Source organism: Filicampus tigris, chromosome 16, assembly GCF_054856515.1.
Source record: "Filicampus tigris isolate MCC_2025a chromosome 16, RoL_Ftig_1.0, whole genome shotgun sequence".
Lineage (NCBI taxonomy): Eukaryota > Metazoa > Chordata > Actinopteri > Syngnathiformes > Syngnathidae > Filicampus > Filicampus tigris.
In genome coordinates this window covers 8,486,418-8,510,374 of record NC_141232.1, presented here as the reverse complement: position 1 = coordinate 8,510,374, position 23,957 = coordinate 8,486,418, and the positions used below count along the sequence as shown (strand labels likewise).

The 23,957-nt window shown below is 40.1% G+C and overlaps 1 protein-coding gene across 1 annotated transcript in view; it reads left to right on the top strand.

The window, feature by feature from the left end:
- The window catches only part of LOC147134504 (uncharacterized), a 229,640-nt gene that overhangs the window by 5,735 nt on the left and 199,948 nt on the right, over positions 1-23,957 (top strand). Inside the window, exon 2 of the mRNA XM_086054778.1 lies at positions 3,345-3,451. Coding sequence (XP_085910904.1) covers positions 3,403-3,451 — 49 coding nt within the window. The 5' untranslated portion in view covers positions 3,345-3,402. The remainder of the gene's footprint in view (positions 1-3,344; positions 3,452-23,957) is intronic.

Genomic DNA, 23,957 nt, shown 5'->3' with positions numbered 1-23,957 from the left:
TTTGTTTTAGATTTTATATCACAACATAAAAAAATATTTATTGTGAGAAAAAAGTCACATTTTCTTCTAGAAATAAATCTTGAATCAAGTTAATGTTTCAAGAAAGATGGTATAACACAAACAACATTGCAATTTTTTTCACTTAGTTGTACTAAAATAATCATATTTGTCTCAAGAAAAAAGTAGAACCGCTGTAACAATTATGTCAGATAAATTTTTTTTCTTTTAAATAATACAAAAAAGTAAACTTTTTCATTTTAATGTTAAGAAAATACATGAACATTTTGTGTACAGAAAGGTGTTGCATGGTAACAATAAGAGAATACTTTAATTTTTTCAACAAATAACTTTGAGAAAGTCAACATTTCTTTCAAGCGGAAGAATGTAATTACCCTAGAATAAAGTCACTTTTACGCTAATATTACGAGATCAAATGAGCTAACGGTGCCTAACGTTGTCATTCCCTTTAAACTTGTCCGCATAGTGAGACGAATCGTCACCATGCATCTCTTCTGGTACTACCACAAGTTAGAGAGTGTCTCAAGGGGCCACAAATTCTCCATTCAAACGCCAATGTTTAACTGTTTACGGCTTTAACCAAGCCTTGTGTGGCCGCACATATCGCACATGCCCAAAAAAACGCCACTGGTTTTGACACCTTGAATCTAAATATTTCCAGACTCCACATTTCCCCTTTATTCAGCATCTGCTCAACTGTCAAGTCATCTATTACTAGTACATCCAAGCAATGATTATGATTAATGGAGGACATGAACAAAACAATCAGAGTCCTTAATTTCCATCCCATGTTTGCAATTTAGCGCTCGGTAATGTAGCGCACACAGTCTCATTTTCCTTATGTAGCCAGGCGTCTGCTTCATTACACCTTATTGCGGAGGCAGGCTACACAATCAGAGACATTTAAATATAGATTGCGTGCAAAACAAGTCTTCCGCGCACGCTTTGAAGACGTCGTGGAGAACGTGCGAGCTCATTGCGGCCTTAATGCACCTCATAACTGAGCCGAGCCCGAGCGCGGCATGTCTATTAGGTCTAATGACAGCCGACGGATGGACGCCGACGTCCGCTCAGAGGCAAGATGAGGCCCAGCAGGCTAAATGCCGCCCCGCCAATAATATGCAGACGGAAAACAAATTCGCAGGGAATATTTCCGTTCTGATCAACCGCTCGTCTCATTACGTGATATTTTGTTGTCACAATTGTTTGTTGTGCGACGTGGGCGAACTGGTAAAGTTTACTCAGAGTTCTCATTTTTTATCTTCTTATTGATTCAATAAAGAATTGAAATACTGCTATGCACTAGTCTTTTTTAAGAGACTAAATATCACAACAAGGGACTAAAGAAAAACATCAGATTCTTTTTTTTTTCCCCAAAAAAGTTACAATTTTGTGAATTAAGGCAGAGGAAAAAAGATTAAATATTGCAAAAATACGTTTTTTTAAAGGAATAATATTTCAATATAGTGATACAGTCACAATGAGAAATCCTTTTAATATTACATTAAAAGGATACATTTGAAATTACAAGAATATTTTATTTTTAAAAATCTATCATTTAGTGGGAAAAGCCATATTTTGCAGAGATGAATATGCTATAATAAAGATTTTTTAAAACAAACAATTATAATATTACAACAATATTATATTTTTTGCAAAATGACTCATAATTTGCAAACAGTCATATTTTGCAACAAAGCAATTGTGATATTTGTAGAATCTCTAGGAAAAAAGAGAGTACCGGTAGTCATACAGCAAGAATTTATTTTCAAGAGAAAAAGCTTTGATATCGCAACAACAAAGTCTTTTTCTTGAGAAATCAAACATAAAATGAATGAAGTCAAACCACCTTGTGGAAAGCAGCCCAATTACAACATCACAAAGGAAAGTTTGTTGTAGTTGTTCCTGCTCATGAGCTCATTTGCATGTTATTAGAGCTTTTCATTAGGGCCAGTCAAAGCGTGTTGTTCATCACGGAAAGGGCGCCGACACAAAGCGGCATTAATGTGAGAGAACGTGCTCGTAATGATGTCACGTTGAGGACAAAAAGCCCTGCGGTCGTCCTAATGCTACCACCCGCCCGCCTCGCTCGCCCACACTTCAGATGAGCGCCGGTGGGCCTAATTGGCAACATGCGGCCTCATAAGAGCGGACGCCATTGTCCCGCTCACTTTTTTTATTTTTTATTCTATCCCCCTCACCCTCAAATCCATTTTCAAGTCGATTAGCTGCTCGGCCAGAGAGTTCGCATAATTAGGCCGTGAGCACGAGCGATCATGCGCTGCGGGTCCCAGTCAAGCGGCTTGGAGTAAATAAGGGACAAAAAAACAACCTCAACTATGCACAAAGCACATTACTGTTACCCCCTTCACACTGCTTGTAAAAGACAACAACAATAGAAACTGGGGTAGGTGGGGGGTTGGGGGGCACGTCGATTCGGTAATTTTCTAGTTTTCAGAGCTCATATCAGCAGCCCCTTTCACACTGTCTGTAAATTACTGCCCACCTGCCTCATTAGGTTGCCTTTGTTGGATGCCCGGGGCCCTGGCCCCTTGGCTTCCCCCCTCTGCACGCCACTGGGCACATACTTGCAAAAATACTGAGAAATTATACATTCTAAAACCATTTCTAACCTTAAAGTATAATTTTGTTATAATTTCAGGACAATTAGTTTACGGTGGCCAGGTGAAAAATAGTCAAAAGTAGAATGTCATCTGAATTGTTATGACTACAAATGGTCACCTTTTGTATGTTAGCCTTATGGAAGAAGACAAATGTCAGACAAAATGTCCTTCTCTCACCTCTTATTAGATCCAAAGCCATTGCTGCTTATTGCCTCCATCCGTCTGCTAGTTTCTTATTGGCAGTCCCGCCAGATCGGACGCCGCTTTGGCCTTCCTGATGGAGGCGCCGCCGCCTATCTCCTCGGATCATCTGTTACCGCTGACGGAACATATTGGACTATCGATTTTGTCAGGGAACAGGTCTTTGTAGGTGTTCTAAAGGCCCGGATTGGCCGACAGATTAAAAAAAACAAAAAAAAAAAAACCCCAAAAAAACAACACATCCCGGTGTCTTTTGGTTCTTTGATCTTTGCCAGAATGGAGATGCCGCTAACGGAGTGTTGTGGGAATGCAAAGTGGTGTTATGTGGTCCATTCACATGAGTAAAATTCATTGTCTGCCTAGTAAAGTGCTAAAATTATTAACCTAGTAGGGTGGCACCTAAGGGTCTGATAAATTTCAGAAAACGTGCCATAAATAATGGTACTGAAGGGTTTTACTCAGGGTCTTGGTAACAAATAATTCATGTCTATCTTGTTCCAGTTTTCGCAGCTATAACGCAAGACCAGGCTCAACGGGACCGTAAAGACTTCATCCTTGGATGCCAATATGTGCAACACCTATGTGTCGAGTAGGATTTCATCACCAAGGTAAATCCATCTGTCTATAATTTCCCCCATGAAGAACCCAAAAAGCCAATTTTGTGTTTTTCTAACCTGGACAAACAAAGTCAATGGCACTTTTTACTCAGAGACAACCTCAAGGGCGTCCTCTAACTCAAAAAAACATCACAGCATCATCTGCAAAGGCAATGCCAACTGCTCTTTTAAAACGTTTGGATTACTATTTTTTGTTGTTATTGCAGAATAACAACCAAGAATGCTCAACTCTCAGCACTCAGACATGATGTTGTTTGATGTCTAAAGTGTGAGAAAAGGAAACCAGCGTTAAGGAAACAGTTTGAGGATAGAATGTTGTGTTTTTTTTTTGTTTTTTTTAATGTTTTTGTGCTCTCAAGTGTCCAAAAAGGGGTTATCCAAAGTTTAGCTCATCACAAATAATTTAGTGAATTTAAACAAACTGGGATTAAACTTGAAGGCATTCGACTAGGTTTAGTGCCTTGCAGAGGAAGCCCCCCGCAAGCATCCCTCCAGCGGTGGTCCTCGAACCTCCCTGAGCTAAGGTCCCCATGCGGACATTTGGTGACGAATCTGGGACTGAATTCCAAATGATTTGTGGACTTGACAGGTGATTCAGAGGGAATGCTAATTACACGTTGGCTCGGCACATGCGTGAGTGAGAGCTCCTGGCACTAAAAAAATCTGGGCCTGCATGTCGTTAACTCCACGTTTGATGGTATAGAATCTCAATGTCGGTCGTAGCCTCTGACCTCTGCAGCTTATTAAAGAATGCTCGCTTCTTTGTAGAGTATGTAAATGGATTCCCGGTGCTTTGATTGTTAATAAGCTCTTTAATGCATAAAAAGTTAGCCTTTGCTTGGATGATCCAGACGGCTTGAAAAACGTCCACATTGTGAGGCATTTTTAAGTGTGTGTTTTCATGCTAGGAAATGCCATTGTTGTGGCAAAACAACATTTACATTTTTTGTTAAAAAGAACTGGAAATGCTTAAATGGTATATAGTTGAAAACATGCAAGTTGAGACCCTTTTTCAAACAGTTTTCTGGCATCAGAATTTGTCAAGGAAGAAAGCAGCCAAAACCTTTTTTGGATTTTTATAAGTGAATAGCTCAAAATAACTCCTTGCGCACCATGTTTTGGTGCAAATGCTAATGGCGTAATTGTAAGAGTGGCCGATGAGATGCATAAAAAAAAGAAAAATAACTCTCAAGTTAAAAATGCTTTTGTTTTGCAAAAAAAAAAACATATGTATATATAATCTTTATATATTTTATATATTTAATGTTTTGTTATACATTTTCAGTAAAAATGTACTGCATCATATTTTAACGAACAGCATTGTTTATAAAAAAAAGTACATACGTGTATGTAAAATACATGAAATTGTTTATTTTTAATAATGAGATCATTTATGCTCATTTTTAAATTTGTTATTCATTTTTTTAATTATAATCCATTTGTGAATTAATTCATAACAGTGAAATGTATGGAGTTATTTTTATTTCACCAATGGCTCCTGTTGTCCCGGTATTACTATTTATAATAAATCAAATAACACATTATTTAGTGGGCTGCATGAATAAAAAAAATATATAAATTTTAATTACCCAATTTTGGGGAAAAAACATCTAAATGAATGCAGCAATTATTACCCAATGGTTCGTGGGCCATTCGTCACCCTTCCCCGATATAAAATGTTAATATCGTTTTCGGCTTCTAATATTTGCGGCTTATTAACGGAGGCCCACTTCTTTGCAGAGTATGTTAATCAATTCTTAATAAGTTCTTTAACGCATAAAAAGTAAGTCACTGCTTGGCTCATCAAAGACGAGCCGTGCGGTCCACGACTGTGCTCACCGCTTCAGCCACGTACAGTAAACCCACACGAGAAAACGCTCGCATAGCTCCAGTAATGCGGGCTGACGTTGATTGTCAGCTGTTGCCTTAATTGCAGATCTAGCAGGCACGTTGGCTTTCATTTGCATATGCAAATCCACGAGCGGGCCAGTATGGCTGGCAACAGTCCCCCCCCTCGGAGGCAGAAAAGAGGAAGCGAGATAAATAAACAGATGGAAGGCAGAATGGAATATTGCGGTGGAAGGAGGCGTTTGAGAAGTGATGAGCGGCGAGCCAGGCCGAGCCAAAGGGACCCAAAGTGTGATACTCTCAACCAGAGAGTCCCCCATAAGGATGCTTCAAAAGGCCTTTTGCCAGGAGTGGAGAGATGGTGAAAATTTGAGTCCCTGCCATGCAGATTTAGGGTGAAGTCAAGGTCTCAGGATGCCTGATTGGAGGATTCTAACACCAAATCGTATCAGATTTAGTACTAGGCTTTGCGTATTTAGCCGCACGAAGCTCATCTGAAGTATAAAGCCCCCACAAAAGTGCACTAACAAGTGTTGAAGTCAATCTAAATCTGTTTTGGGAAAAAAAAGGGAATCAATGTGGTTTGTGCTGTTCACACTAGACTGGATTGGATTCCTACTCCGAACCACTTGATTGCTTTTTGTTTTCCAAGTGAATTCAAAGCAATTAGTCGTTATTTCCAAACAAATTCCGACATACTGTGGCCTCAATCAATACAGTGGAAAAGAAAATACATTGCGACCCACACCTGAAGCAAACCTAAGTCAAACCACTTCCGAGTGGGCTCGAATTGCTGACTTATCGCTGACCTGGACCTTGTTTCTAACTCAACAAACTGTCGGTCCTAAAGTACAACAACAAAAAAGGGATTCAGTTCTCTCCATTTTGATATCATTTGAAAACGCTTTGCGAGCTCTCTTTCGAGTCCGCTTTAAGTCAATGGAGTCCTAAATACATTCATCTCTTCGGTGTTTGTACCCAACAACAGCATCTCACAGCATCAACTGCAGTGTAAAATACAAATTTTAACCATCCAAGTAAATTTAGAGCAGTGAGGCAGCAATTGTCTGTGCAAATATGTATACTTTAGACAAAACCAGAGACCCTACCTTGGTTTTCACACGTAAAGAAACTCAAGTCAATCCTGCGGAGTGAACTAACAGAACATTTAATGTGACCTCAATCAATACAGTGGACATAAGCAAACTGAAGTGAGACTACTTCCCGTTGTTTACACATGCCCTATGGTTCATTTGGATCCTTCATTTGGTCAATTTGGACTCAGTCAAGGTAAAAAAAAAGTGAACAAACAGTAGACTTTCAGCTCTTTGCCTTTTGAGTTGATTGGAAAAAAGGACGGATTTCTCTTTCTGACCTACTTAGGTCAAAAAAGAGCTGAATTCACTTCAGTCTTAATTTGCCACAAAGTCAAGCCCAGTAAGAGCATTCTGTTTTTTTGTCATGATGGGACAAAAGAGCACAATGCCAGCGGACGATGACGCACGGTACTGCTGAGACGTGCGGTGTTACTCTTGCGCTGCTTTAATGGTGCGATCGGGCCCGTTAAAGGCTCCAAAACCACAATAAATGGGATGGGAATGACTTTGCCGGCCTCCATCACGTTATGAGACTTAATTAAAAGTCTGTGTGCCACTTTAATGGTCGCAGCAGAGCTTGTTTTTGTGCGCTTTTTAAAAGCTTGGCTTCCCTAATGAGCGGCGGGTAGAAGAAAAATGCTTGGACCCGCGGTGCCAGGTCGCCGCGTCCCACCCGCGTCAGGAGGACGGATAACTGCGCCTGCGACCGCTCGTTTTATTGAAAGATGTTTACAGCAGCCAGGTGGAGATGAAGCAAAATGACAAATAAGTGCGTCCGCTTGCGGCCATGTTGCCCCCGCGCGTCCTTGTCTCTCCTTGGAGTGCTCATATTTCACCTGAAAAGCACAAGCAAGCCTTGAAAGACAGACAGCCTCAGTCTGTCTGTGTCGCTACAGTTTGACACATGGACCACTTTGTTTGCCCGCTGTCAAAGGTGTCGCGTTCTTTCTCTTAAAGGAAACATATATTTGACTAAAGGGACTACTTAAGCCTTCCCACTGATAATGTAAGTCCTTGTAAAATGAAGATAAACATTTTTAAAATTTGACACACTACAGAGAATAATGTTGTGAACCACCATGTCATATTTAAAGACGCTACATTCTGATTAATATTGCGTTTGGGGGATATGAGTTAAGCAGAAAAATCCACCCGTTTTTTGCCATCTCACGGGGGCGGCCATTTTGCGACCAATCACGGCTCAGATTTCAGAAAACAGGTCAGCTGTGATTGGTCGTTACCTGAGCCCTGAGTAGTTGTGATGCTATTTTCAGTCGACAGAAGTAACAAAACGGCCACCCCCGGAGATGGCTAAAAATGAGAGGATTAACTCTTATTCCTTGTTTCAACTAGTAGGCTTGCACGGAACATATTCTTGGAAAAAAAAATGTTTGGGTTGACATCCTCTGTAAAGGGGAAGTCAATGCAAACCTTTTTTTTGGGTTGACATCCTCTGTAAAGAGGAAGTCAATGCAAACCTTTTTTTTTCCAAGAATATGTTCTATGCAAGCCCACTAGTTGAAATAGGGCATTCTGATCAATATTGCGTTTGTGGAATAAGAGTTAATGCAGTCGTTTTTAGCCATCTCTGGGGCGGCCATTTTGCCTTCTGTTGACTGAAAATGACATCACACTGCTCACAACGACCAATCACGGCTCAGATTCAGACAACAGGTCAGCCGCGATTGTTCATTGTGAGCAGTTGTGATGTCATTTTCAGTCGACAGAAGACAAAATGGCCGCCCCCTGAGATGGCTAAAAACAAGTGGATTTTGCTGCTTAACTTATATTCCACAAATGCAAAATTAATCAGAATGCCATGTTTCAACTAGTGGGCCTGCTGGGAACATATTCTTGAAAAAAATATGTTTGGGTTGACTTCCCTTTTAACGAAAACAAAAAAGGCCAATAAAATGAAGCTTCAAAATCCTGAAAAATCAAGCTGTACTGGAGACCTGAAAATAAATCTTCTCCGCCCTCTTCACGCAAAGTGTGCACACTCACAGCCGACAACAAGGCACTCTAAAGCGGCCTCGCCAGTAGGCTTTCCAAAGGAAAGATGCGTTTTGGGGCATGAGCATGGACAGCTTGTGTGTTGAAATTTCGTCTAAATTGTTTCCTTGCTGTCTTATTGAAAGAGCGTGATCAATCCTGCCCTGTTTAACCTGTCAAAAGTTAATAAAAGAACCTTGTTTAAGGGTATATTTCACAAAGAAAAACAACAAATGTTCTACTGCGCCATTGTGTACTGTTGTGTATATTTCACTCACTTTGAGCATAATTAGATGGTAGTGAGAGCCCTTGAGCTCCGACGCCAGCCTTTACTATGCAAATGTTCTCCGCCGGAGTCGCGCTGGAGGCTGCGTCGGCTTCCCCAAGTCAGTCAGAGTGAGCTCAACCTTTGACAGCGGGCCAAAGCCAGCGCCGCTTTCGTTCTGCTTCCTTGTTAATTAAGATATTAATTTTTTTCCTTTCTTTTTTTTTTTTTTGTCTTCCTTAACCTCCAGCGCACAGGCAAAAAACATCAACAAAAAAAAACAAAACGCTCCTGGCAAGCATATGCTACTTTGCACATAACAAATTACCGGCTTGCTAAGAGCTCATCTGCAGTCGTCGACTTTTTGCAACACAATTAACCGGCCATGCAGTGATCCAAAATGAGTGCGGCGGAGCTGATGCAAAAATGGAAGATGTAGAGAAGGGGACGGCTTCTTCTTCTTTTCGTCATGTCATTTTTTTTCTTACAATATGTTCTGTGTGCACCCAATAGTCTAAGAAAATATTTCAAAACGTCACATGATCGTTGGGACATTTTCCAAAGGTTTTGTTGATAATAACCAAAATCACTTGACAAATTCTTCCATCATCAATCGCTATGACATTATACTGCCAAAAACGATGCTTTTAGGCATCCCATGTTTTCTTTTGTGTCAGTTAGTCACTTGATACAATTTTAGTGGCATCGGGCATTAAAATGAACAAGAAATTGAAAAAAAAACATGGTGGTCTCTTAATTTCTTCTATGGCCGTATCAGACAATATCTCCAAGTAGAGTGCAGACCCCTGCCAAGTCCAAACTATGACAACATTTGTGTTTTTGTCTGTATTAGTTTGTAGTTGACGGCGGATGATGAACCGACTGGCAGTAGAATTGGGGTGCGAGATGCTTCCGATGATTTCAGCAAAACTTTGAAAAAACACTTCTTAACCCAGATCCTCCCCAACATGTAAGTGACGATACTGGTCCGTTTACTACGTTTCTCCTTCTTGGCCTGCAGCTCATGTCCCAGGGGAGATGTCGGTCTAACCGGCAGGTCTGAAGTGATTACGTGAGCGCGGTCGGAAGAGAGTGATGCCTACGGGTCCTGCGGGAGGCTTGAACATTCTTTGTTGACAGATACAGATGAGGAGTGAGAGTAGCGGGAGGAGAGGCAGGTATGGAGGAGATGATCCAAACGCATACAGTCGAAAGTGAAAAAGTTGTCCTTCGTCTTTATGGACTTTTACTTAAACACATCCACGACAAAATAAAAGCATTTTATCGTTGGACTTACTTGTCCACGCATGGACATTAACTCATTCACTGCCATTGGCGAATTTACTCATCTTTTCACAGTCCAGCCATTCAATCAATTTAGTAATCTTTTTAAATATTTTTTTCAAATTTTTTCAAACTTTAGGGTAAAATATGGTCTGAAAATGTCTGGCAGTGAATGAGTTGAATGTTTACTGAGCCCATTACAACTGTGTTGCTAACCAAAAGAGCAACATAGACACTTGACGTGGTTGCTCTGCAATGTTGTGTGCATCCATACTCATGTTCCTGTAGACCAAGTGGTCACCAATCCTTCGGAAACTGAGATCTACTTCTTGGTTAATGATTCACACAAAGGGCTATCCGTTTTAGACACACTTCCGAAACAACAAATTTGCTCAAATTATCTTTAATAATGTCAATATTATGTTTGATTATTCATAATTACAGATTTGTATTTAACTGAAGACGGTGATTATGTTAATGATTCCTCACAATGATTAGGAAATGGATGCATATCAATATGCAACACAGGCCTCTCTACCTGATCTGCCGTTGAGTAAATTAAAGCCCTCCCTTGGCCACAATTTGTGGTAGATTGCCCCCCCAAAACCTCATTCACATTCCGCCATCTTGGTGGCGCGTCGACTCCAAAGTCCTTGATGCGCTGAAGGAGCTGAGCTGTCCTTTTATCGGCGCCTTGCAGACATATCCACTCAACGTTCAGTCATCGCTGCAGTAATCCATCAGAGAATTTACACATTGTTGTCTTTTCTTCTTCTTTTTCTTCTTCTTCTGAACAACGCGTTCCTCTTTTGCACTCCCTTAAAGGAGGCTTAACAACACACGCGCATCAGATGGTGCGAATTAGTAGCAAGCTGTCACGCGTCCTTGTTGGCGTGCTCATATGTCCTCCGTAAATGTCAATAGGAGAGAACAAATGAATAAAAAACAAAACAAATGACAAGTGAATAAGAAAATTTGAATAAATACAGAATAAAAGAATACATGCCAAATTGACAAATATTCATTAAAAACAGTAAACAAGTAAAGCTAAGTAAAATGAAAAATAAAAAATATAAAATTAACAAATAAGTAAAAGACACAGATTGAAGAAGTAAAATAAAGTACTAAATCAATTCCAAATTGAAAAATAATGAAATGGGAACATTTAAATACTGTAAATGCAATATGTCTAATTAACTGAAATACAGACAAAAATAAAAAACGATTTCTAAATGACAAAACGGAAAATTAAAACACTTTAAAAAATTCTGAATGCCAAAAGAAAAACAAAACAAAACGAATGCCAAATTGACAAAAATAAATACATTTCAAAGCAAAATAAGTCAACAAATAAACAAATCGAATGAAGCAAAAATAAATGTCAAATGACCACAGCCAAAGTTATGCCAAAGTCATCATTAGCTGAAAAAAGGGGCCTGTATTGAGAATTGATTAAGTTTGACAGAATGTTAAAATATATTTTAAAAAAAAAGAAAAATTAAAATAGTCAATATAGTCTATGTACAGTGGTGCCATGAGATACGAATGATCCAAATTTCATTCTGATGATTTTTTTTTTAAAAACTAATTTCACAACAAGCAGCAGTTGGGCAGATAGTAAACTATTCTTAAAAAAAAAGAAACGTCAAGCTATTTGTTGGCACTCTCAATTGAAGTTTACTTTCAAACTAAACAAAATGTAACAATACTTGCAGTCATATATTCTTAATCCTCTGTGAAGAACTAAAATTTACTGCTGAGTTTTCACCCGCTCCATGTACAGTGTGTTCATATGCCTGTATTATACTGTCGCCAGGTGGTTAAGGCATGCACACCAAAGTAGTATTACCGAATGTTTTCTTTTCTTATCAAAAAACACCCAATTTTTTGGGTTGTTTTTGTTGCAATGGCTGGAATATAAGCATATGAGTTTTCAGACAAACAAATTAAACTTGTATCTCAGGGCTGCATTGTTGAGTATACTTTGCTCTCTCTCTCTCGGAATTCCTTAACACAATGTTAGAGTTGGATCTGCCGTGAATAGTGTTAACTCCGGTGATTATACTCACGAACAAACCGGTGTAATGCCTTCACTCGCCTCCTTCCCTGGCTGCATCTGACCACCGCACCCCAACCCGCCAAGCCCCACCCCGCCCCCAACCCCTGCCATGGTGCAGCCAGCGTAGTAATTGAGTGTGAGCCTTGTGTAATCTACACTTGATAAGCACTCTAATTGAAGTGCAAATTCAATAGTCCCTCATCAGCCTTTCCAAAGGCTGCGGCTAATTAAAAACATCACTGCACCCAGCGCCGCGTCACTTGCCCGCTGCAGGTGACACGCGCGCAGGCCGCGGTCGGCATCATAAACAATACAGAGCTAGTCACTCAACTACAATACAACATGATTGCGATATTTTGCTTTAATATCACGATACAGCCGTTGTGCGACAGACGATAATTGCTCGTATTGTAACTGCAGAAGGCAGATGTTGCCTCTTTAAAACTATTATAATGCTCCATTCATGACTCTATTGTGACTCTTTGTGCTTAGCCCTTCCATAAAAAAAAAAAATGGAGCATGAAGTAACAGAGCCCCCAAAACGTTATACAGCGAACCCGCACATATTCACGGTTTGATATTTGAGAATTAGACCTATTCGCTGAGTTTATTTGGAATGTATCCCGGTATTTTACAGAACCCCCCGCTTATTCATGTTTTTTTGTTTTACCCAATCCCTCACTTTCTTATTCATGTTTTTCTTTTTTTAGATTTTTTTTTCAATCATTAGTGGATTTTCGCTGTTCACATTCGGGCTCGGTTCTTATCTCCCGTGAATAGCAAAGGACTACTGTCAATATTAATAGTATCGAATAAAAGTTACCAAAGAAAAAATCCATCATAAAAAATACAAATAGAATTGCCTTACAAAATATAAAATAGACATTAATAGTAAAAAAAAAAACCTATTGAAATAAAACACACAGTAATGATACGACAAAATGATCAGAACTAAATCAAATTAAACATTAATAAAGTAATGAAGAACATATTAAAATGACAAATAACAACTGATAAACCTATTGAAATAAAAGCAGGATTGATAAAAATAAAACTATAATATTAAAGACAATTGAAAAAAAAAATACAAAATACATACAGTAATTACAAAATCAAATTAAATTTGGAAATAAAAATAGATGAAAATAATCCAAATTAAATAGTAAATAAATGAAGCAAAAATGACTACCAGATTACCTAAAATAAAAGTCAAATGACCAAATAGATAAAAAAAATTCTTCATTCAACAAAAAAACATTCAAACAAACACAAAGGAAAAAGAAAAAATAATTGGTATAACACTATGCAAAGTGACAAAACAAACAATTAAAACGCCAAATGACCAAATACAAAGTTCATAAAACTAATTAAAAAGAAAAAAATCTTAATGTATTCCAATTAAAACAGAACATTTCGGTGAATCCTGATGCAGGCAATATTAATGTTAATGTTTGTCAAAAAAAAATAAAAAAAAATAAAAAAATTACCAAATAAAATTTAATTCACTGAATCCTAAATATACAATAATTAAAAAAAAAAAAAAATTTTTAAGTACATAGAAATAAACATGAGAAACATGTAAAAATACATGAACTAAAAACAGAACATCGGAGATAAGCTCAGTTACATGTAAGAAGGCAGTATTAATGAGTGTGCGCGTGCGTGTGTGCGGGAGGGTGAGTGGGACTTTCATTCAACTTTCTGTTTTCTCTCTCTCGGTAGACCCACACATGCTTACTTATTTCTTGATAATTGCATTGGAGTGATGAGCCAAAACATGGAGCGCCTTCCCAAACGTCTCAGCACTTGTCGGCCGTGGCCAAGTCAAGACAATATGAGACAATGTGTGCGTTTAATAGGGGGAAAAAAATAATGTCCATTTCGTGAATATTGTTTCACCCGTAGATGAAAGGCGGCGCGGATGAAAACAATCCAGGTGTCACAACAAGCTTCTTCCTTTCTTCAGATGCCAGATTTCCTCCTCTGCCTTTTTTCTCCCCTCTCCGTTCGCCTTAAATGAAAGATCCCACCAGGGCAACTTTTGGACGAGCATCACAGCCAAGCCTCGCTTCATCCCCCAAGTGTTTTTGTTCTCGTCGGATGATCTCAATCTTCAAAAGGAGGGCGGAGGAGGTGGAGTGAAAATCACATTAGTCTTCTTCTCTGGTGGAATTTGCCAAGACAGCCGACATGGGCAGCGTCCCACATGCGGCGACTTGATGCCGACTCACATCTGCCGCACAAGTAAACAAACAAACCTGCCTTCTCTTCGCAGCCCAATTAAGATGCTGGCACCGCATTCAAAAAGCACACCTCTTCTTCTTCTGCACTTGATGATGATAGCAGGGTTTCATTTCAAGGTCCACTATTTCTTACACCTCCTGACTGCAGGTGGTGCTGTGGCTTGTGTTGTCTTTGTTGAGCTCATGGGAAAACCCCAGCAGTGGTTCTCAAACTTTTTTACACTATCTTTACAATTGCCACCGGATTGACCATACGTTAAAATAGCGCAGTAACACTTCAAAGTTAAATACAACTGTATCTAACTTGGGCCATAAAGTACGTGTAAGACAACATCAGATATTGCTACTTTTGTGATGGTGAGTGCAGATAGTGCTGTTTATATTAAAAAAATAAAATAAAAATAAATATATCTATATATATATATGTATGTATAAGACAGCTTTTTCCCCCTCTTATAAGAATTGGACGGTAGTAGTCGAGGATGATGGATGATGGATGCATGGATGGAAGGATGGAAAAATGGGACAAATCAGCATTTTAAAGTGGGAATGCTGCCAAAAATATGCCACACTGAATCCATCATCACACAGACAAACCACCATTCAGACTCACAATCATACCCAGGGACAATTTAGAGCGGGGATCTCAAACTCCGGTCCTCAAGGGCCTCGTCCCTGCTTGTTTTAGACTGTTACCACCTGCAACACACCTGATTTCTTGATTGAAGTTCTGCAGGGGCCTGATAACAATCCTGAGCATTTGAATCAGGTGTGTTGCAGAAGGAAACCTCTAAAACACGCCGGAAAGTGGCCTTTGAGGACCAGAGCTTGACACCCCTGCTTTCGAGTGTCCACTTAACCTTCCATGCATGTTTTTGGAATATGGGAGGAAACCGGAGTAAATCCACACATTTACGGGTAGAACAATAAAACTCCACACAAGAAGGCCGGGGCCGGATTCGAACCCACCACATCTGCACTGTGAGGCGGACGTGCTAACCAGTCAACGCCGCGAGCTGAAAATTTATGAATTAATTTGGGTGAAATGTGGCTGGAGGGAAAGCTTAAGGAAGAAGAAAACTATTTTCCTCAGCATATTAGCGCATGTCGAGGATTTATATTCTGTAACACAGTGCTACCGGTTGTACAGTTTTCCACTTTCCACAAAATCGCCCAGCAGAATTGCTGGGAAAACCGTGCCACATTGAACGCATCGTCAGATTGATACACCACCTACTTCCTGTTTTAACAGGAGTTGAGCATGTGGCTGCAGAAAATGGGCTGTGGTGGCAAAGTGGACACTCTGGAGTACAATGTTGGAGCAGCCAAAAAAGGCTCGGCAAGAAAAAGGGAAGTTACCCTTAGCATGTGGTCATCATCATCATCATCATCATCATCATCATCACAGTGACCAATAAGGAGGTGAATATAAGAAAATTGAGCCACTGAGAACAAACAAAAGAACAAACATTTTTTCCCCCCAGAAATGTTTTTTTTTCTTACATTTTAGTTTATTCCAAACATTCATAAAAGTAATTTTTCATGACATGAATTCATATACTAACATGTGGATGCACTGGCACCCAAGCTTAAGCACTATTTCATTTCTGAGTGTACTTGGACATCTTGGAAATTTGGAAATGGGAGTTGGCCCAGTATGTGAGTGTTGCATGTCCTGGAACTAAACCTTGATTTTGAACAATATTCAGCTAAAAGGTGTGCCTTTTTTCCCTTCTCATTTCTGCATGTGAACTAAAAATGGAGTTGGCCCACTCTACTTCTCAGTGGCTCAGTTGGCGTTGGAATATACCGCTGATGGCGCTGTTGCTCATTGCTCACTTTGCTCTTTTGGCCATCGACTTTGAACGAGGAGAACGCGGTGGGAGCTAAAATGCAAATCGCCAAGTGACATTTACGGACACGCGTGCACACACGCGCAGCAAACAAAGCTTGATGGAGTTAATTCCAGAGAACAATGGTGCGATTGCCACCAACAGCTGCTCGCACGTCTCCTTGTAGAAGTGACCGTCAAGCAAACAATATCATTGACCACTCACGGCTCACCCGTTTTCTGGGTTTGAGCCGTGATTGTTCGTTAACTGCGCCCTGAGCAACTGGGATGTCATTTTCAGTTGACAGCAAGTGGCAAAAAGGCTGCCCCCTCAGATGAGATCTTTAAATCATAAATTTGTGGTTGATTTGTATGGAAGGTGGGACTCGCGCTAGTGGTGCAGCAAGCTAGCAATCAACTCCGCCATAGCAGGATGCTGGAAGACACTGATAACTGAAACTTTTATTTGTAGATGTTATTTATGAGAAATCAGTCCTTCAGTGAGCACTTTTCAAACAGTGAATACCGGTCACCACTTCCTACTTTCTTTCATGATGCTTTTAAAGTGGCCACTTTTGGAGGGCACATTGTAACCAGTTTCTTCACCTACCTTTGGCAGTCGACCTGTTTGCTCACAACAGCCGCGCGAGTGGAGTCCGGGCAGCCCATTGAGCTACACGACAGTTGTGATTTATCGAGTTGTTGCGCTCAGGGTTCAAATAAACAACGGCGTCCTATGAAATATATGAAATATATTCTTTTTTTTTTTTTTTATAAATGTGACTGTAATCTGATTGTTTTTTCCACCTACCTGTACCTACCTAAGAAAAATACACTTATCAATCACCTGCCAACTGAGCAACAAACCGCGTTCATATACAACCTCTCCCTGGACTTCATATTCACTAGCCTGCAATAATCTAAAGTGGAACGCTGTTTTTATTGATTTTTATTTTTTTTCTCAAATTGATGACATTAATTAAAAAGTGATGAGGAAAGCAACACGTTTCAACCTTTCGACTGTTGGCTGTGCGGATGTGAGAGCTGCACCTGCGCTTAAGAAGAAGGGAACAGATGTTGAAAACAGTAATTAGACTGATGGCCTTTTCTTCTGCCGCCCCTTGGCAGCTGCAAAAAGACGCAACCTTTTCTTTTGTAAAAATGGGCATACGCACGTGTGTATGTGTGTGTGTGTGTTGAAGCATTCACACTGAAGCGTTTACACGGGCGTCATCGCGTAAGTCAAAGTTAAACTCGGCGGCTGATGAAGGACGAGCCAAGCCGGGCGCATTCGTCTCGCTCCTGTAGGTTAAATTATCCGGAGCGATGTTTTTACACACAAGCGCCCGCATGCCCACATAGTCCCCAGTCTTCATTTACTACCCGACGCGGCCATTTGCTTTATTTACGGGAGGAGGCGCCCGGTGAAGCCGCCGGGGAATAGGCGGAGAGCCAATGGAAGTGGGGCGAGCTAATAGAATGTGACAGGCGGCGAGTCGCGGAGGCCACTCAGGCGTCGTAAAGCTGTCGCCAGTCAAACCTCCAAATTTGTGGCAATAACCTGCTGACTTTTTCCAGCCGCGCGTGAGTGCCACTCCAGTCGACCAGGCTCTCGGGTCACTGTCGCAAATGAGGAGATATTGTCATGCCGGCTTTTCTATCGTTGAGTTTTACAAATGAGTGATATTTTTCTTGGGTAATAAACATTACAAACAGTTATGGAAGCCGGAGGAGGAGAACCGAGGGGCAAGACGTGGGCTTGTTTGCACCGGAGATGAGTGTGGGGCACACATTCTCACGAGAACTCAAACAAAACTATCAAAACACTTGGGAGGGTATGGATGGCAGAGAGGGATTTTTCAAATGTTACCTTAAGCACTGAACCAAGCAAACGTCAAACGTCCAGCTAACCGCTCAACCAAGCGATCAATTGACCTACAAACTTACCCAACCCACCTACCGACCTACCAACCAACCGACCAACCTGGATGGCAAAGTCACTGTACCATTCCAAAATGAATGGTAACAAACTGGGTGCACCAATTAATTTCCCTAACTAACAATCAACCGGCTTAGCAAACTCAACGACTGACGGACCACTTATGAACCGGGTTCATGAGTAGAATGCTGTTTATTGTTTCTGTATTGAATAGTCCTTACTGGTTTACCATTCAGGGGCTTTATATCACTTGCTAAGTGTTGTCATGGAAAAATAAAGATGTGATAGGGCTTCTGATTTTTCCTGATTTCCCCTAAGAAAACCTGAGTAAGCACCTGTAGACTGTTGCGGATTGTTTGTGATTGGCATGACACATCCAAAATGTCTAAGGGAGATGAATACGTATAATGTATAAGGGAAGGCAACAAGTTGTGATTTAGTTTGCTCGGCAATCGTGGGAAATGAGATACGGAACAGGACCGGGGGCGCTAATGACTCTTTCAGTTATGGATGCTGAAATGTTTTTTTTCTTTGTACCACATAGTGTATGTATGACTAAAGAGTTCTGCAGTTTTCCGGTATCCGCTAATACTTGAGTAGGCGGAGGAGGAGCGACAGACGAAAGTGAGTCTTTTAAGAGCAAAAGTAATCTGGAAAGGGAGCCGAGGCACGTTCAAGCGTGCTCACTTTGGACCAGTGATCACAACTGCCTGGCCGAATATGAATTCAGCGTCAGCCCAAAAGTCACACGCAATTCTACTGATATTATCTGCCATTTAAGCGGGCGGATAGTGGCCGGCCATCTTAATGGTGGGATTATCGAGTGGAACGCTGTCACGGTGGAGGGATATGATCTGATTTGGCATTTGGGAGGGATGTCATTCATCATGGAAATGCGCCGTCATGTGCCAACAAATAATCGTTGACGGGGGGGAGGGGGAGCGCGTGCGGCCGCCATGCTCCGAAACGCAATCGTTGACGGGTTGGGGGGCGCGGACGGATGCTGGAGGCCGTTACGGCTAGGACCGGCCCGGAAATACACTGGCCATTCTGGAAAATTCACATATTTTCGCGACTTTCCCAACGGTCTCCTCGCCACTATTTACAATGTACATTATAAATGTTACGTTTTGACATTACTTTATTAATAAATATGCCTAGTAAAAAAAGACTGCTTTTATTTATTGTTTTTATTAAATAATGTATTTATGTTAAGTGAAGTCTAGATAGACTTCTCTTTTTTCCCTTCTTTATTTTATTTTTTTTTAAATAAATAAACAAGTAGCCAGTTTATGTTGATTAAAATCCAGAAAAGACTCATTTTAAAAATAAAAATGACTGTTAAGTCAAAAAAGGTTGTCTTTATTTTATTTTTAATAAAAACAAATATTAATCTTAAATGTCACTGTTAACAATGCACTGCCAATTTAGTAAAATGTCAAGATCGGGTGTGATTTTTATGTTAAGCAGTGTTGTCCTCATCTGCTCAATGTAAGTATTAAAGTAACTTCTAATCTAAGTTTTCAAATCAAGTCATCAGTATAGTAACTAGGTTACTTTTAAAAGCAAGTAATCAATAAAGTAACTAAGTTACTTTTTCAAGATAACTGTGGCAACAAGTTACCATTTAGGAAGAAGGTAGTCTTTGTCCTAACTAGTCTTAGGTCAGAAATGTCCAAGTTACCAATTTTCTGTTATTAATGGATGGATAGATTATGGCATTGGACTGTACCATTCTTGCCATGGAAGCATCTTTAAGGTGCACCTTTTGCCAGTTACCTGCAATTAACAAAAAAGATTTCCGACTCAAACTAGCTTTTCAGTTTTTTTTCCCCCCCTCATCGAAGATCCAAAGTTTATAGAAGACGTTCAGAATGGTCAGTCGGATTCTGGTGTTGGACTGCACTATTCTTGCCATAGTATGAATTTCAACCAATTTCTTTGATCTGCACCTTTTTGTGGATCTGCAACAAAATGTATGAGTTTCTTCATTGGCCCATGGAAAATGACTATGTACCGTTGCGTATTGTTTTGGGTAATCCTGATTGACCGACAATTAAAGCCTAGACAATGCGGCTCAGAAGAGGCTTAGTAACGCGCATCGGAGCGCCTCCTCTGACTGTACGCCAAAATATGGAGCTTTGTGTTCTTGTGCTCTGGCTCGACTTTGACAAAATCTTAAAATTCACAAGCGAGGACTTCTCCATTCCCCCACATTCCAATCAGAAAACAACTTTTCCTGAGAGATGGGGGTTGGAGGGAGGAGAGTGAAGCAGGCAGAGGACAATGAAGGTGCGCCTGCAAAATCGATAGTTCATACGCTTGTGAAATTGAAGTTTTGTCACAAAGCGAGCGTCCAAGTTGGAACATGAAATGGTTTTGGCGTTGGGCCTGTGAACAGCGGCATATTGATTCCCCTGAGCGCGCCCTGCTTCGGTTTCCTCTGGACAATCTTTGACCTTTGAAAGCACCACACACACTTGGCCTCTGCTGGGATGGCTTTTAGCATCCGCTTGCATTGTTTTGCATGCTCAGATGCCCTTAATGTCTTCAAATAATGCCAGATGACCCCAAATGTCCTTAACTGGCCTCAGATGCAACCGCAACCTCTAATGTTCCCCCGCGTCTTCTTCCCCCAAACTATTCAGCACGTCCTTTACTTCAAATGGACGCAAAATACCTCAAAGGTCCTCAAATTCCCTCAACCTCAATCGTCTCCAGATCACCACAAATGCCCCCTTTATTTCCCCAAATTTCATCACCCTCAAATGTCCCCCAAATACCTCCCACCTCAAATGTCCCAACGTGTCCTAAAATATTCCCAAATGTCCTAAATTGGCCCCAGCTGTCCTCAACCTTATATCGTCTCAAATATCAGCTTCAAATGTCCCCCCCCCCCCAAAAACAACAAATATGCCCCAAATTTTCCAAAATGGCCTCACATTTGCTGCGATATCCCGCTTTGAAAGCCACAGGCAAATACTGATTAGTTATTTTGCAGAAGCTCTGCGTGAAAGGGGCTTCTGCTTGGCATTCATGGCAAGGAGGTTTTGCAATTCCATCACGGCTTCTCAGGGTAACAATACAACCACCTCTTTCCCCCCCCGTGAGGCTTTGTAAACGCACCCCTTAAACCACGTCCGACCTAGCTCTGCTTCCTGGCTCCCTCGCCCTCCCTCAGCTTTTGTTTTTTTCTCCCCGGCACAATGAGCAACACACGCTTCCCCCCGCTTGAGTTTTAATGGGCCGCATGAATATCCATGAGGAGGCTGACATCACTGTTCTGCGGGCAAGTGGAGACGTCAGGAGAATCGAGGGGACGCGACGCTAATAATGAGACGAATAAACGCCTCCCTCAAGTAGAGGCAACAATTTCCCCAGTTTTTCAGTTCTCAGTAGCTCACTCCTGGACTAGCTTCTGCAATTCCCTTTCATACCGGTGCTGTTCTGTCTCTCTTATTTCCCAAATATTACAGTTGAAGCTGGGGAAAAAAAGCTGACGTGGTGCCCCCCAAATTCCTCACATGTCCTCAAGTTAACACATAACTTTGAATGTCCTCATTCAAGAGCAACAGGTAACTACTAAAAATCTGGCTTTGATGTCCCCAAATGTCTCAAATGCCTTCGATTGACGCAAAGTGTCCCCATTGAATGTCTGTACCTTTCGCACAGAGCAGTGCCAAGTGAAAAAGCTTGCTAGCCTCAATGTCCCCAAATGTGTCACCAAAAGTCCTCACATACCCTTGAATGGCTGAAGTTCTACAATTCCAAAACAATGTGAAAAAAACAGGCAACAAACTGGCTTTGACATCCCCAAATGTCCTATTATTAAATGTCCTATTACACTCAAATATGCCCAAATGCCCTAAATATGTCAATAATGTCCCCATTCGTTTTCTGTACCTTTCACATTGAACAGTGAAAAGTGAAAAAGCAGTGAAATGATGGCTCTGCGTGTCCTCAAATGTCCCAAATTTCCACATATGTCCTAAAATATCCCCACATATCCTCAAATGTCAAAAGTCATATTTGTTCCAAAATGACAACCACAGCATGTAAACAAATAAATAAGCCCAAGACCTCCACAATGCAGACGGCACATCCAATTCACATTGTATGAAAAGCCTGAAATACATGATTTACATTTACATGAAGTTATTACATTAGCCTCTCATGGTAGAAATGTACTTATTTTGGATCCACATCTTATTTATCTATCTATCTATCTATCTATCTATCTATCTATCTATCTATCTATCTATCTATCTATCTATCTATCTATCTATCTATCTATCTATCTATCTATCTATCTATCTATCTATCTATCTATCTATCTATCTATCTATCTATCTATCTCTATAGATTTAGATATAGATATAGATATAGATATAGATATCAATCTATATAGATATAGATATCAATCTATATAGATATAGGTATCAATCTATATAGATATAGATATAAATATCTATCTATATAGATATAGATATATCGATCTATCTATAGATATAGATATAGATATATCTATCTATCTATCTATCTATCTATCTATCTATCTATCTATCTATATAGATATAGATATAGATATCTATCTATATAGATATAGATATCTATCTATATAGATATAGATATCTATCTATATAGATATAGATAGATAGATAGATAGATAGATAGATCTATCTATATATATAGATAGATCTATCTATATATATAGATAGATCTATCTATATATATATATATAGATAGATCTATCTATCTATCTATCTATATCATTAGAGAGTACACAAATGATTTGAAGAGGTGACACACGACATCAGTTTATCAGTTTGTTACCTTTGCAGCCAATTATCAGTGTATGTTATGTGTCAAGATTCCTTCCTTCCCATCATACTGACTGGTGTGCAGACAGCTCTAAGTTTACCTTTAATTACACTGACAACATTAAACATGCAGAACGTATATGTCATGTCTCCTACAGCAAGATTTTCAGTGGTGCGCACTATACGCGTCCCTCGCAATGTCTTTTAGGGTGTGTGTGGTGTGGTGTGTACAGCATAGTGTTTATTTAGTCGTTATTTGTATTAGTGTACGTAGAAGGAGACAATACTTAAGGCAATTTACCAATATTTTCCTGTTTGGCACAGACACAGTTAGCCTTGGCGTGTGTGCGAGTGAGTGTGTAAAAGACGTCGCTGTAGCCCCGAGGGTAGCGAGGCGGCTAGTTAAAAACCCCTTTGGTCTGCAAGGTCACGGCCCTGGATTTTTTTATTTGATTTTTTTTTGTACCTTTTGTGAGTGTTAATGTAACGCTTCAATGCGCACACACATACACACACCTTTTAAGTCTGGGTGCTACTTTCTTACACTTTCCTGGTAGTAGTACCAAAACCTGATTTGAATCCAGATCCGTTCCAGGTTTGGCAGCAATGTAAGGCAATATTGGAAAAACATGTTGAGACATTTATTTGTGTCAAATGTTATCAGATTAAGTTGAAACTTGGGAAATCCATGCAACACTGGGTATTTTGGTTCATCTGGTGGAAATTGGACTTTTTAAGATAAGGTGACAAAGTTTAAGCCTTGGAGGAGGTCTGCAAAAATGAAATAAACCCACTTACAACAATTTGGGGCATCACTGATAAAAAAATAAAAATAAAAAAAACTCATAGGCGATGGCAAAATATACAGTTATGGAGGAAAAAAACCCCTTTCATTTTCCCAACAAAAATAGCACACCACCTTTTAGCAGTAGCTGAAGTACATTTTGTGTACTTTTTCCAAATTAGAATGTTCGTTTTGAACGTACAATTTATTTTCATCCTGACAATGCTCAAATTTAACATCTTTATTCCGTATTGCGCACTGCCAAGGGTGGACAAACCAACAGTGTGGGTATCCCTGTTCTAAAATAATCCGCTCAATTACGGGGAAAACTAAAA